The sequence below is a fragment of the Trachypithecus francoisi genome, unplaced genomic scaffold, assembly GCF_009764315.1.
Source record: "Trachypithecus francoisi isolate TF-2019V2 unplaced genomic scaffold, Tfra_2.0 Lachesis_group13, whole genome shotgun sequence".
Lineage (NCBI taxonomy): Eukaryota > Metazoa > Chordata > Mammalia > Primates > Cercopithecidae > Trachypithecus > Trachypithecus francoisi.
The window spans coordinates 67737400-67753504 of NW_022681458.1; the positions used below are offsets into that span (position 1 = coordinate 67737400).

At 38.5% G+C, this 16105-nt stretch overlaps 1 protein-coding gene across 4 annotated transcripts in view; it reads left to right on the forward strand.

Annotated features, from left to right (window-relative positions):
- The window catches only part of GPR155 (G protein-coupled receptor 155), a 54642-nt gene extending 41120 nt beyond the window's left edge, over window positions 1-13522 (forward strand). For 3 of the 4 annotated variants that reach the window (XM_033231081.1, XM_033231083.1, XM_033231084.1), the window contains 4 exons: window positions 835-930; window positions 3824-3888; window positions 5406-5543; window positions 9369-13522. In XM_033231081.1, coding sequence (XP_033086972.1) covers window positions 835-930; window positions 3824-3888; window positions 5406-5543; window positions 9369-9669 — 600 coding nt within the window. In that variant the 3' untranslated portion in view covers window positions 9670-13522. Of the gene's footprint in view, window positions 1-834; window positions 931-3823; window positions 3889-5405; window positions 5544-6626; window positions 7069-9368 lie in introns of those variants that run through there. The other variant, XM_033231085.1, reaches the window with a different exon arrangement.
- The last annotated feature ends 2583 nt before the right edge of the window (window positions 13523-16105 follow it).

Here is a 16105-nt window from a genome sequence, read left to right on the forward strand (position 1 = left end):
ATTTCAATAATGTACACAGGGCCACTTATTCCTAACATACCTGACTGACCAAAGTGGATAAATGCCTACATTAATCTCTCAGAACATGAAACCTCAGTGTCCACCGGAAAAAAAAGAAAACTGAAAAACCTCTTAGGACATATTCCTCAGATAAACTTCAAAAAATAATTTGCAATTATCAAAATAACATAACCATTTCATATAATAGATGCTTACAAAATAGAGAAAAGCAAAATACAGTATTTTATTTTTAGACTACATGCATTTCTTTGGTTACTAAATGTCCTATTTGTGAATTATCAGTTCTTATTATATAATTATTTGAGATGGTTCAAGTGTAACTCGTCTAGAGGTAGGAGATGGACCGAATAACCTATGAAGGAACGCTTTGCACGCTGGGATGCTTGTGAGATAGTGTGATACCAGCCAGTACCACATTAAGTGCTGTTTAAGAACAAAAATAAAAAAATAAGAAATGCTGCCAAGAATTGCTTAGTGATGTAATTGTTCTCATTGTATAGAACTAAATTTAAAATCAGGCCTGTCTTAGGCTAGTTGGCAATCTTGATACATTATGTAAGCTTCTGTATTATGGCTCATGTCTTCTTGCTTCAAATCTGATCAGAATAGATAACTGTTTGAATGACATCTGTCAGGAGGAGAGGTTGAAACTTTCTTGTTAAAAAGATAAAGCCTCTGTATTCTCTCAGTGTTTTTCCCTCTAGTCTTTTTCCCTGTAATTATTAAGTAGGTAAGTTATTGTACTATGCCGTGGATGGAGAGGAATTATTAGCTTGCTTGGTTTTGAAATACTCTTTCCTCCTTCCTTTACAGAATCTTTCCAGCTGTTTATGGTGGTTATTCAACCAAGAGCCTGGAAGACTTTATGTTGAGTTACAGTTTTTCTGTGCCGTATTTAACTTTGGCCAGGTATTTATTTATGGAGAACTTTGAGGGGTTTTTGTTTTCCTAGATAGGTTGATTGGTAGGGGGTGGGGGGAAGTGGGGAGTGGATTAGGATGTTGTTTTCTTTCACATAAAAAGTATTTAGTTTGTTCGCCAGCTGCTGGTATGCATGGCAGCTGACAGCTGCTGCTTGTCTTCTAGTAGAGATGAATTATTATACTGGTTAAAGTCATCAGAATGTACACTGAGTGCTTCCACCAGAAAAATACCAGGTAGTAACTTTGGTGTGATCTTAATAAGTCACAATGGGACCGGGCTCACTGGCTCACACCTGTAATACCAGCACTTTGGGAGGCCAAGGTGGGTGGGTCACTTGAGGCCAGGAGTTCAAAACCAGCCTAGCCAACATGGTGAAACCCCGTCTCTACAAAAAATACAAAAAAATTAGCCAGACGTGGTAGTCCATGCCTGTAATCCAAACTACTGCAGAGACTGAGGCACAAGAATCACTTGAACCCAGGAGGTAGAGGTTGCAGTGAGCTGAGATTGTGCCACTGCACTCCAGCGTGGGTGACAGAGCAAGATGAAACTGTCTCAAAAAAAAAAAAAAAAAGTCACTTGGGAAAATAACTTACTTTCCCTGAACCTTTAATTTAGCGCCTTAAATTTTTTTTTTTTTTTTTTTGAGACGGAGCTTTGCCCTTGTTGCAATGGTGCAATCTCAGCTCACCAAAACCTCTGCCTCCCCAGTTCAAGTGATTCACCTGCCTCAGCCTCCCAAGTAGCTGGGATTACAGGCATGCACCACCACACCCGGCTAATTTTGTATTTTTAGTGGAGACAGGGTTTCTCCAGTTGGTCAGGCTAGTCTTGAACTCCCAACCTCAGGTGATCCAACCACCTCAGCCTCCCAAAGTGCTGGGATTACAGGCATGAGCCACCGCTCCTGGCCATCTCCTTAATGGACATCATTTCATTTACATTTTGATGTTTCTTGAACAATAGATACTTAAATCTTAAAAAGAAGAATCATGTGGTGTATAAATAAATTTTGACTAGGGATAGCAGTTACCATTCCTTGATAGCCTACTATGTGCCAACCATCGTTAAGCATTTTACATTCATTATCTCATTTAAACATCATGACAACACCTGAAAAGTAATATTGTCACCCCCAGTTTATAAATTAGGAAACTAAAATTCCATAAACAAGTAATATGATAGGTGCTATTGTGTATGTTTATGTCATTATCAAAATGGATACTTAAGGATAAGTTATATCTTACATATTGGGAAAATATTTTTATGTGCAAATTTCAAATTTTGACCTTTAACTCCTTACTTTTTTTGTTTTTACTTTTTTTTTTAATCGAGACTGAGTCTTGTTCTGTCACCCAGGCTGGAGTGCAGTGGCGCTATCTCAGCTCACTGCAACCTCCACCTCCTGGGTTCAGGCGGTTCTCCTGCCTCAGCCTCCCGAGTATCTAGGACTACAGGCACCTGCTTCCATACCCGGCTAATTTTTTTATTTTTTGTAGAGACGGGGTTTCACCATGTTGTCCAGGCTGGTCTTGAACTCCTGACCTCAAGTGATCCATCTGCCTTGGCCTCCCGAAGTGCTGGGATTACAGGCATGAGCCACTGCGCCCAGCCCTTAACTTTTTCATTAGAGAATATTAGTCCACAGATTGAGTATCAGGTCAAAAAACAAAAAAACACACTCATTTGAAATCACTGAGTTTGCCTATTAAATCTAAAATAATTTGCCACATGAATTAGTTAACATTTGTCAATAGATGCCGCTGTAAGTTTTTCCTAATTTCTTACAATATTTACAGTTTGGCCATTGTGATGGGAGCAAAAATGGCTATGCCCACAGAGACAAATGACCTTTATCCATTTATTACAGACAGACACGAGCATCCTACTTGATATCTCACTTTGTGATACTGTTTAAGATCTGATTTTCTGTCTAAGATCTATAAAATACTGAGTTGAAAAATCATGTTCTGACTTAGCATTTTGCATTCAGGAAGCCCGTTCTAAGCTGAGCTATCCAGAACTGGGACTGGGATGAGTTTCATCCCATAGGGCTGTGTCATCAACAGCAGCTAATGCCAGGAATGTTGCATTTAAAATGCTGCCCCACAGCTTAAGGCTGAAGTGGTTCAATGGAGCAAGACAGACGCAAACCCCATTCCCATCCCATTTTCCTCTTGGGGAGGTGGTGTGGTAAGATCATTCCCTTCTGGCTGTTTATAGTATGGGGGATGAAGAAATGTGCGTCCTTCTGCATTCTCCATTCTACTTCCACCAACTTGCACTCAGATCCTTATCCCAGTGTGCCACAAATGGCAGCTCCCAACTCCCTGCCTCTCAAAAAGAGTCTTAACTTGTCCTAACCTGTGGCTGATACCTGGTGCTAGGCGTTTGCCTTGTCACTCACAAATCCTTCAAACTCTTCCCCTAACCACTAGCCAGTTTCACTTTACATAAATTCTGTTCAATTATTGCATTATTATTAGATACTGCAACACTTGTTAATTATACAATTTGTGAGGTCATGGAAAAATAATAAATACTTATGCACAGTGGGAAATATTTTCTTTTTATAAAGGGGAAACAAAGACATATATGCCCTCAATTGTTTTCATTTTACTATCATGTAAATGCGGCTGCTCAGCCCTGGTTTGTATCACCATACTACTCATAATGAGTAGGATAGAATGATGGGGAAAAGGCAGCAAAGCATCGTACCTGCCTTTGAAGGGCCTGCTTTGTGTGTTTCACTTAAAATGTTGCTCTCATCACTATAGGTTTGCCTCCTCAAACACTAAATTTGTTGACTTCCTTAACTTCTCTGTTTTAAAATGTTATTGTTGAATTCTGAAAAAAATAACTTTGTTTTCTTCCCCAGGGATTTATTTCCTTTGGAATCTTTGGATTAGATAAACATTTAATCATCCTACCTTTCAAAAGAAGGTAAATTAAGTTTTGAAATAAATCTGTATCTGTAAATGTGATGACAAAGCCATTATATTAAGATACTGATATGGGGCCATGCATGGTGGCTGCCTGTAATCCCAGTACTTTGGGAGGTCAGAGTGGGCAGATTGCTTGAACTCAGGAGTTTGAGACCAGCCTGGGCAACATGGTGAAACCTAGTCTCTACAAAAAAAAAAAAAAAAAAAAAAAAATTAGCCAGGTGTGGTGGCATGCTTCTGTAGTCCCAGCTGCTCAGGAGGTTGAGGCAGGAGGATGGCTTGAACCTGGAAGGCAGAGGTTGCAGTGAGCCAAGATTGTGCCACTGCACTCCAGCCTGGGTGACAGAGCAAGACCCTGTCTCACACACACACACACACACACACACACATTAAGATACTGATGTTTTTAAACTTTTAGTAACTGCTAAAAAAAATAAACAATTGCAAAAAAAAATTGGAGGAACTATTATAAATCTGGCATTGATTTGCACTTTAACAAGAATTGATGGACATTGATTTCTGTCTATGCCATTAACTACATAAAGTTAAAAGAAACTTGAAAATGTCTTTGGAAATGGAAGTAGTAGGTGGTGTACCCCCATGGTCTATATTTGATTGTCTGTCTCCTTTGACAACACAATTTCTCTTTTTATCAAACTGACAGCTTTCAGAAAACTCAAGTTTTCTTTCTAAATTGTTGGTTTTTTATCAGCTTATTGAAGGGTTTCTTTGAATTAAGATCAGGGATTTCTTTATGAGAAATAACAAGTAGTAATACTCCAACATGGGAGTAGGAGGAAGAGGTGGGGGCAAATCTTTGTACTTCTTCTTGTGTTTTCAAAGTCGAAATTTATGGAAACTGGGAGTGCTAAAGAAATGTATCCTACCACATCTATGAAAAGTACCCAGTAAATTGTAATGGTTCTTTCTTCTTCGTCTTTATCATTATCATCAAGATGTAGTTGCTAGGTTCATAATCATTTCATGAAAGAAGAAAAGCATAATTGGAAAGTCATTGAACTTAGTTATCAGCTTCATAATGCTGATTGGGTAAAACAATCAACAATTCTATTGTCTAGACTGGCTGAAACAAAACTGTGTTTGGAGTACTCTGCTGTTTGTCTCTGTGGTACTAAAATAGAAAAGTGATTAAACAAAATATTTGATCTCTAATTTATCTTTGCATTTCAAAACAGTAGAATGTAGAATAAGGAACATTTATTAGTAGAACCTGAAATGGGTCAAACATGTCTGGAGAGTTTGTAAAATGATTAAGTCTTCCACCCCAGTATGCTCTGAATAGGAAACTGAATGTAGAATTTTTGCTTCTGAGACTAAGGATGTCTGGAATGTAGAATGTTTTTGCTTCTGAGACTAAAGATGTCTGGGTATTGTAGATGACAGCTTTGGTGATCGACAGCTTTGGAACAGCCATTTTGATGGGGTGATAAAGCAGGAAGAGTTCTCTCTCAGTGCTTTTCTTTACTTAAAAATGGCCTTAAATTTGATTTTCAGACTTGAATTCCTATGGAACAATAAAGAAACAGCAGAAAACAGGGATTCTCCTGTTTCAGAGGAAATAAAAATGACCTGTCAACAATTTATCCATTATCACCGTGATCTCTGTATCCGAAACATTGTCAAAGAAAGAAGGTAAGCAAACTGCCAGTACAGTTCTAGACAATTATATTTTAAATGATTAATTTTGGATTGTAATGGGCTAAATGAGGTGGTCGTGACTGATTACATGATTACTTTTACATATGCATGTAAAAGTTAAAGGAATTATGGGTCAGTTTATAGTTTCAGAAATGGCATATAAAAGAGTCATATTACGTTGATTTCTTTTTTTTTTTTTTTTTTTTTGAGACGGAGTCTCACTCTATCACCCAGGCTGAAGTGCAGTGGTGTGATCTCGGCTCACTGCAAACTCTGCCTCCTGGGTTCACACCATTCTCCTGCCTCAGCCTCCTGAGTAGCTGGGACTACAAGCGCCCACCACCACGCCCGGCTAATTTTTTGTATTTTTAATAGAGATGGGGTTTCACCGTGTAGCCAGGATCGTCTTGATCTCCTGACCTCGTGATCAACCTGCCTCGGCCTCCCAAAGTGCTGGGATTACAGGCGTGAGCCACCGTGCCTGGCCTATGTTGATTTTAATATTTTTAAAATGTCATATAACTTCTGATTGCCATATAAAATGTGAACACTTTAGTTTAGAATGAACCAAAATGTCATAGAATATTAACCCTCATTTCAAGTTGGCCAGTAGTGTCTCTCACAAAACTTTGAGATACATTGGATTTAGAAGTGATATTATATTCCCACCTCAGCATTTCTTGACAAATGCATTTGTCAAGAAAATGAAATGAAATTTCTGCCTCTTAATTTTGTTGCTTATGTTTCGCTTCAAGTTCTAACTTTTAGTCTGTGACATAATATTTATTATTCGAATCCTTAAGGTACAAAGTATATAGCAGATTCTCTTTTAATTTTGGATGAGGAAAAAAATTTTTTTTATAAATGAAGTATACAGCAGGAAATTATGAACTTTGAATAAATACTATACTACCAGTATTTCTGGTTGTCATAAAAGGGAAAACAAAACAAAATATAAAGAACCAAATACTTTTATGTCTATAACTGAAAATATGGAATGTATGAAAATGTGTATGGAGGATAATTTATTTACATTTATTATGCCACTATATTTAACATATATATAATTATAATCAGAAGGTAGCCTGGTACAGAGAGTGGAAAAGGGGCCGCCGTGGATGTGGACTAATACTAGAACTCAGCTCCTGAACTGCTGCTTGTTGGCTGTGTGACACTGGGCAAGTTCAATTCTCTAAATTTTAGTTTTCCTCTTCTTTAAAATAATCTAATTCTTGAGATTGTTGAATTAGATGACAGAATGTCTGTGATGGGCATAGCCCACTTTCTAGCAATGGTAAACTATGAAGAAAAGTTAGTTTTTCACCCTTCTGAGCACAATTATTTCAAAGTGCCATCTATGAATAGTTTCAACAATTTAAAACTGCTTTTTAGGGCCAGGTGCGCTGGCTTATGCCTGTAATCCCAGCACTTTGGGAGGCCATGGTGGGAGGATCACCTGAGGTCAGGAGTTCAAGACCAGCCTGGCCAACATGGTGAAATCCCATCTCTACTAAAAATACAGAAACTAGCTGGGTGTGGTGGCGTGCACCTGTAATCCCAGCTACTCAGGAGGCTGCAGCACAAGAATCGCTTGAACCTGGGAGATGGAGGTTGCAGTGAACCGAGATCACACCACTGCACTCTGGCCTGGGCAACAGAGCAAGACTGTCTCCAAAACAAACAAACAAAAACCCACCAAAAAAAAAAAAACAAAACCCTGCTTTTTTAAAATTAAAAAAGAGAACTCCATGTTAGCTCTTTGAGGCCCAGTGTGATTGCCAACTCTTGGGAAGGAAGCATAGCTTTTGCAATTTGCAGGGCTTCCAGTCTGCCTCAGTCCCATTTGGTTGGATGGACACCAGCTGGGAGCGTGCCAGCCTGTTCCCTGCCCCTTTCCAGGTTCTACAGTGTCACATTCTCTGCGACTTTGCACAGCTCCATGGGCTGGTTTTTGTTCGTTTCTTGAGATGAAGTTTCACTCTTGTTGCCCAGGCTGGAGTGCAGTGGTGCAATCTCAGTTCACTGCAGTCCCAGTCTCCTGGGCTCAGGTGATTCTCACACCTCAGCCTTCTGAGAAGCTGGAACTACAGGTGTGCGCCACCATACCCAGCTAATTTTTTGTGTATTTTTAGTAGAGATGGAGTTTTGCCATGTTGGCCAGGCTGGTCTCAAACTCCTGAGCTCAAGTGATCTGCCCACCTCGGCCTCCCAAAAAAAGTGCTGGGATTACAGGCGTGAGCCACCACACCCAGCCATGGGCTGTTATTATAGCTGCCTCATCACAGTCATCAGGAAATAAATATTCTGTTGGTGTCTGGAATAGAAGGTATTAGACTATAGGCCGGGCATGGTGGCTCACGCCTGTAATCGCAGCACTTTGGGAGGCTGAGGCGGGCAGATCACCTGAGGTCAGGAGTTCGAGACCAGCCTGACCAACATAGAGAAACCCTGTCTCTACTAAAAAGACAAAATTAGCCAGGCGTGGTGGCACATGCCTGTAAGCCCATCTACTCGGGAGGCTGAGGCAAGAGAATCACTTGAACCCGGGAGACGGAGGTTGCGGTGAGCTGACATCGTGCCATTGCACTCCAACCTAGGCAACAAGAGTGAAACTTGGTCTCAAAAAAAAAAAAAAAAGAAAAGAAAAGAAAAAAAGGTATTAGGCGATACATAAAAAATCTACAAGCAAAAAGAAGGCTAACAGTATAATATCCAGGTTTTTGTTGTATGTGGTGTTTCTAGTTGCAAGGCCTAAATTAAGATAACTTATCTCTAAATGAAATACTGATGTTAAAATAATGTAATTTTATGTATTTGAGAAAACTTTTCATGAGTATTAACCTTTTTTGCTAATTCTTATATAAACTCTAATGAATATTCATTTATGGTGAAATGTTTTTAAATTTGTTTGTCACCTATTTCTCCTTTCACACTGATCTTCATCCACCATTTCCCATGTCAAGCACTTTAGGTTTTGTAGCCTGAATGACGCTTGTGGACAGATTCATATTGTCTAACTATGGTGCATTTGTGTGAAATGTACAGCTCTCGTGTAACTGGATTTTTTCCCTGTATCTCTCTATCCTTTGTTTATTTGTACATACTGAAGACATCCCATATTTGCATCAGGAAGACAGATTTTTAAATACTCAAGAAGTAGATTCACAAAGCACATTTTTTAAATCTTAGATTTGTAGCTAGTTAGATCTCACTTATTCTTTCCTTGCTTCCTATTGAAGCACATTTCTGACAAACATATCAGTAGGATTGTCTTGCCTGCTGAGGGCAAGAAGAAAGGCTACTTGTGGGGCACTATGATGTATGCAGTGCATATGTATACATGATGTATATGGAGCTACAAATAAAGTTTGATTTGAATAGTTTAGTGAAAATAATCACTTCTTAAGAGCTTGTGAAAAATATGTAGTGTTCCTGAAACAAATTACTTAGTATAACTAAAAGTATAAATTATAAAATATATCATATTCAGCTATTACAGGACAGATCTGATAACAGGCTACTATAAAAAGAGTATTTCTTTGTAAGTGCATTTATATTATCCATGACTTCTTTTGCTATTGTTTAAGCATTTCTGTTTTCACAAGCGTTACTGGCATATTTTCTTTTTCTCCAGTGGGTCTTTCTAGGTTCAGGAGAGTTAACAAACCCTTTCTATTCAGAACAGTTTCCTTCCCGCCATGCTTTTAACTATCACGCTGTCTTTCCTTGTTTCCTTCTATTTTTTCTTGCTTGTCCTCTATCATGCAGTGCTGATACCAGATTTACAGAACATATGGGTGAATCATTCCTTTGACACAGGTGTGGTGCAACAACTTCTGCTGGAACTTTCTGTGGCTGTGACCTGGTGAACTGGCTAATTGAAGTTGGCCTTGCCTCCGACCGTGGTGAAGCTGTGATATACGGAGACAGGCTGGTACAAGGGGGAGTCATCCAACATATTACCAACGAGTATGAATTCCGGGATGAGTACTTGTTTTACAGATTTCTTCAAAGAAGTCCTGAACAGAGTCCTCCTGCTATTAATGCAAACACTCTCCAACAGGAAAGATATAAAGAAATCGAGCATTTGTCCTCACCCTCACATTCCCCTAAGACCTAAATTATGAAGGGGAGAACCCTATATGGAATCATATTCTAGCCCCATATTCATTAGTTTTTAGCTGGGTGACCTTGGGCAAGTTAACAGAGGCAATCTCTGTGAGCCTCAGTTGTCTCTTCTGTAAAATGTGACAAGATGTGTTCCCACCACATGCTCAGGGTCTGTGATTTTACATGTATGTAAAACACATAGGAAGCTGACTTAGGAAAAAGAGAAAACCAAATTAAAGTCCTGATAATAAATATAATATAGTCATCCTTCGGTATCCAAGGAGAGTGGTTCCAGGACTCCTAAAGATCCCAAAATCTGAGGATACTCAAATCCCTTATATAAAATGGTGTAGGCCGGGCGTGGTGACTCATGCCTGTAATCCCAGTACTTTGGGAGGCCAAGGCAGGTGGATCACCTGAGGTCAGTAGTTCAAGACCAGCCTGGCCAACATGGCAAAACCCCTCTCTCCTGAAAAATACAAAAAATTAGTTGGGCGTGGTGGCAGGTGCCTGTAATCAGCTATTTAGGAGGCTGAGGCAGGAGAATTGCTTGAATCTGGGAGGCAGAGGTTGCTGTGAGCCAAGATCATGCCACTGCACTCCAGCCTGAGCAACAGAGTGAGACTCTGTCTCAAAATAAATAAATAAATAATAATAAATAAATAAAATGGTGTAGTATTTGCATATAACCTATGCACATTCTCCCATATACTTTAATAATCTTTACTTATGATGCCTAATACAATGTAAATGCTATGTAAATAGTTGTTATACTGTATTGTTTAGGGAAAAACAACAAGAAAAACAGTCTGTACATGTTTACTACAGATGCAACCATTGTAAGCCTAATTACATTTTTTATCTGCAGTTGACTGAATCTGTGGATGTGGAACCTGTGCATATGGAGGGTCAGCTGTACTATAAATAACATGAATATGCCAACATTATATAGTCATTGCTTTCTACAACTGTTTACTATAATTTCAAAATTAACATCCTATTAACTGTTCCTTTAAATTATCAAATTTGGCAAGTATATTGCTGGCAGGAAATAGACCTTAAATTATGACAGCTTTACAATTTTTGATAGCACCTCTTGAAAAAGAATTTTAATGATTCTAATAAGAGGTTATTTTTTTTTTTTCCATTTTCTTGACAAATAGTACTCATTTAAAACCTAGAGGTCCAGGCATAGTGACTCACGCCTGTAATCTCAGCACTTTGGGAGGCTGAGGCAGGCAGATAGCTTGAGGTCAGGAGTTTGAGACCAGCGTGAGCAACACGGTGAAACCCGGTCTCTACTAAAAAAAAAAAAGGGAAGAAAAAAAAAAAAGAAGAATAGCAGGGTGTGGTAGCGCATGCCTGTAGTCCCAGCTACTTGGGAGACTGAGGTGGGAGTACCCCTTGAGCCTGGGAGGCGGAGGTTGCAGTAAGCCAAGATCACATCACTGCACTTCAGCCTGGGTGACAGAGAGAGACTCAGTCTCAAAAAAAAAAAAAAAAAAAAAAAAACCTAGAGGCACTATTTTTTTAAGTTTGTCTTTTCTTTTCTACCCAAATTACTAATCTATGCCATTAAGGAAAGGAATAAAAACCTCCATATGTATTATTATCTCCACAGTCCTTCTGCAGAAGTATAATCTGATCTTTAACTTTTATGCTACAAATATTAATTTGAGCAGATTAATTTGAACTTGAAAAAAATTACTGCCATATAATGTATCATTTCTGTATTTGAACAAAGCATCATAATGCAGGATAACCCTTTTACTTTATTCCCTGCAGTTAAAAAAAATAAAAACTATATAGTTCAAGCCAATATTTAAAAATTCTAAACCTAGGCTGGGCATGGTGGTGGCTCACACCTGTAATCCCATCACTTTGGGAGGCCGAGGCAGGTAAATTGCTTAGCCCAGGAGTTCGAGACCAGCCTGGCCAACCTGGTGAAATCCCATCTCTACTAAAAACAAACAAACAAAATTAGCCAGGTGTGGTGGCGTGCGCCTGTAATCCCAGCTACTTGGGAGGCTGAGGCAGGAGAATTGCTTGAAACCAGGAGGTAGGGGTTGCAGTGAGCTGAGATTGTGTCACTGCACTCTAGCCTGGGTGACAGAGTGAGACTCTGTCTCCAAAAAAAAAAAAAAAATTCTAAAGATTACATTTAGAATTTAGTCTTTTTAAAGTGTCCATGTATAAAAATATATAATTTTTAAAATCACTAAATGTTGCCTTCTCAGTCTATTATTTCAGCTACTATAACAAAATATCATAAACTAGATAGCTTATAAACAACAGAAACTTATTTCTCACAGTTTTGGAAGTTGTGAAGTCCAAGATTAAGGCACCAACATATCTGGTGTCTGTTAAGTGCCAAATTTCTGGCTCATAGATGGTACCTTCTTGCTGTGTCCCCACATAGTAGATAGGAAGAACTGGTCTCATCAGCCCCTTATAAGGGCATTAATTCCACTCAATAGGGCTCCACCCTCATGAGCTAATAACCTCTCAAAGGCCCTACCCCCTAATACTAACACATTGAGGATGTGTCTTCAACTTTACATTTCTACAGGCAGAGAAGGGGGGCTGTGTAAATTCTTCCCATCAGTACTTGAATGTTCATTTAACAAATATTTATTGAACATCTAGCATGTTCCAGACACAATCTGAACACTGAGCATACAACAGTGGGAACAAATATGATTCCTATCCCCATGGAGCTTCTATTCTCCTGTGAAAAAGAGATGTTAAACATGATTGAGGATTAGGTTTCAACATATTAATTATGGGAGGACACAGACATTTAGACCATAGCATCTTCAGATAAACTTTATCTTCAGTAAATTAAAGAGATCTATTTAGATGACTGTTGAGCATCTTAATTATTAGATGTCAGTACTGGTTTACTTATTTTAAACATGTTTCAGATATTTATTTAATTATACTTGTAGTGTCTCATATGTAAAAGTTATTTATAAAATAATTTATAGGGTTAGAATCATTGTCCTTTTAATGAAACAAATAAACAATTTTTTAAAAACCTGCATGGGGGCCGGGCGCGGTGGCTCAAGCCTGTAATCCCAGCACTTTGGGAGGTCGAGGCTGGTGGATCATGAGGTCAGGAGATCGAGCCCATCCTGGTTAACATGGTGAAATCCCGTCTCTACTAAAAATACAAAAAATTAGCCAGGCATCGTGGCGGGTGCCTATAGTTCCAGCTACTTGGGAGGCTGAGGCAGGAGAATGGCGTGAACCCAGCAGGCGGAGCTTGCAGTGAGCCGACTCCAGCCTGGGCGACAGAGTGAGACTCCATCTCAAAGAAAAAAAGAACAAAAAACAAAAAACTGCATGGAAGCCTAGTATATTTATTAATAACAAATAAATTATACTTTAGTGTACTATTAACCTGTACCAATTTTAAGTTGTGATCAGAGAATGGGGATGTTTTTAAGCTGAACTGTCTTGCTGCAGAACTTCCCTTTTTTAATATGACCATATTATGACTCTGAATGCTCAGGGGTAAGCCTAAGGCCCCACTGCTGTTACCAGGAGATTTTTCTAGTTACAGTAATAAAGATGTTAATTCACATGCATGCAGACAACTGAAACTCGAGTGGAAAATTTGTTTGTGAACAAGTCATACTATTTATCTTCTGTTATTTGCATGAATGGAATCTGCTACTTCTTTTTCCATGGGAGACACTAAAAGAAAACCCTGGATCAGAAAGATCTGCAGTTTCAGATAATACAGGCTTTTAAGAGACATTTTTAGAATTAAAAATATGCTAATTTTATTAAATGAAAATATTTGTTACTTTCTTACCGACAAAGCAAATTTCTCAATAAAATACCTATTTTAACTTGCATTGCTGACATCTTTTCTTTGAGTAATCTGAATAATGCAGAAGCCATGAGAGAGGTCTTTCTATACGTTCTCACTGTTTTCTTAAATGTGTTTCCTGAGTTCTATTCTTCATGACTCTGGGCTCTGCAAACAGGGTTTCCCAATTATGCATTCTATACACACTTTTATGAATGCGTCAATATAACATTAGCGTCCTTTTCATACATTTCATCATTTCCAATATGTAGAGTGACAGCTAGAAAAAAGATGATAAAATTTTGCTCAAAACCTCTCTCTTTTTCTTCAGCATAGTTAATTGTTTTCTTAACTCTCAGTGAGTAACTCCATGCCTAGCTTGTGCTTAGCTTTCAATATTTTTAGACTAAGACAAAGTATATTTGGCATTTTGAGAACAACGATTAATGGTCAGTACATTTCTAAAGCAAGAAAAATGTGAAATTAGTGTTTTATATGTTTGTTATGCAGCAGAATACAGCTCTTAGTGTTTGCCCCCTCATATCTCATCATGTAAAATATTAAATTGTTTTAGGCCAACTGCACATAGGTAGTCCTATCACGATTGATGGCTGGAAAACAGTTCAGGATCATAAATGTTATCACCATTCTTCAAGAAAAGATGAGATTATAAATTTCTGCAACTGGTATGACAAAAGGTTGAATTAACTAATGAGGTTGAATTAACTAACTAGGCTACTAGTTATTTCTAAAGCAAAACTTTTGGTTCACCATTAACATATATAAACTGGTGTTTTCATCAAAGATCAAACAAAATAGTCTTCTCTAGAATACTCATATTATTCCCCTGGCTTATTAAGTAATGGTAAATACTACACAGTATCTAAGAGGTGACAGGTTGACCTGAGACTTACCAAAGGATATCAAGTTGTGCAGATAGATTGTCTAGCTAGTTTCTTCAAATTTGCATTTTCTATAGGTAGAGAAGAGGGCTGTGTAAATTCTTCCCATCAGTACTTAAATGTTCATTTAACAAATATGTATCGAACATTTAGCATGTGCCAGACACAATCTGAACACTGAGCACACAACAGTGGGAACAAATATGATTCCTATCCTCATGGAGCTTCTATTCTGTGAAAAACAGATGTTAAACATGATTGACCTGTGACCAGGATCACGTGTGCCTCCAAGAGTATGTAAGAGAGACCTTCCGGTGTGAAGAAAACTCCCCCAAGGAAGTCATGTTTTAGCAAAACTCTAAAGGATGTCAAGTATTACTTATATAAAAGGGAGCACATGGAATGAATAGTGCAAGCAGACAATACGGCCATGAGGAAGGCACATTCAAGGACGTGAAAGAGTAGCCTAGTAGAAACCTAAAAAACAATGGTCGAAGGTGTAATAAGACATAGATGAGGCAGATCAGTGGGATCTTTTTGGTATTTAAAGAGGTTTAGGCCAGGCACAGTGGCTCATACCTATAATCCCAGCACTTTGGAAGGCTGAGGCAGGTGGATCACCTGAGGTCAGGAGTTCTAGACCAGCCTGGCCAACCTGGTGAAACCTCATCTCTACTAAAACACACAAAAATTAGCCGGGTGTGGTGACAGGTGCCTCTAATCCCAGCTACTCGGGGGGCTGAGGCAGGAGAATCGCTTGAACCCAGGAGGCGGAGGTTGCAGTGAGCTGAGAACGGGACATCACACTCCAGCCTGGGGGACAAGAGGGAGACTTTGTCTCAAAAAAAAAAAAAAGTTTTAGACTCAAAAATAAGAAAAGAAACAATCTAAGTAAACAATGGGCAAAAAGATCTGAACAGACAACTCACCAAGGAAAATAAACAGATAAAAGCATGTGAAAAGATGTCCAATACCATATATCATCAGGGAATTGTAAATTAAAACAAGATACCATTACACCCTATTAGAATGGCCAAAATCCAAAATGCTGACAACAATAAATGCTGACAAGAATACAGGGCAACAGAAGCTCTTATTCATTGCTGATAGGGATGCAAAATGATAGCCACTGGAAGACAGTTTCTTAGGAAACTAAACATACTCTTACCACATGATCCAGCAATTGTGCTCCTTAGTATTTACATAAAATTAGTTGAAAACATGTCCACACAGAAATCTTCACATGGATGTCTACAGTAGGTTTATTCATTATTTTCAAAACTTGGAAGCAACTAAGATGTCCTTCAGTAGTAGTATATTCAGACAATGGAGTATTATTTAGCACTAAAAGAAATGAGCTATCAAGTCACGAAAAGACATGGAGGAACCTTAAATGGATATTACTAAGTAAGTTAAAGAAGACGATATTAAGAGGTCACATACTATATGATTCCAATGATATGACATACGGAAAAGGCAAAACTATGGAGATAGTAAAAAGATCAGTGGTTGCCAGGGGTTGGAGGGAGGGTGGGATAAATAGGCAGAACACAGAAGATTTTTAGGGCAGTGAAACTATTTTGTATAATACTATGATGGTGGATACATGTCATTTTATAATTATCAAGGGCCATAGGATGTACTACATCAAGAGTGATCTCTAACTTGAACTATGGACTTTGGGTGATAATGTGTCAGTGTAGGGCCATCGATTGTAACAAATGTAC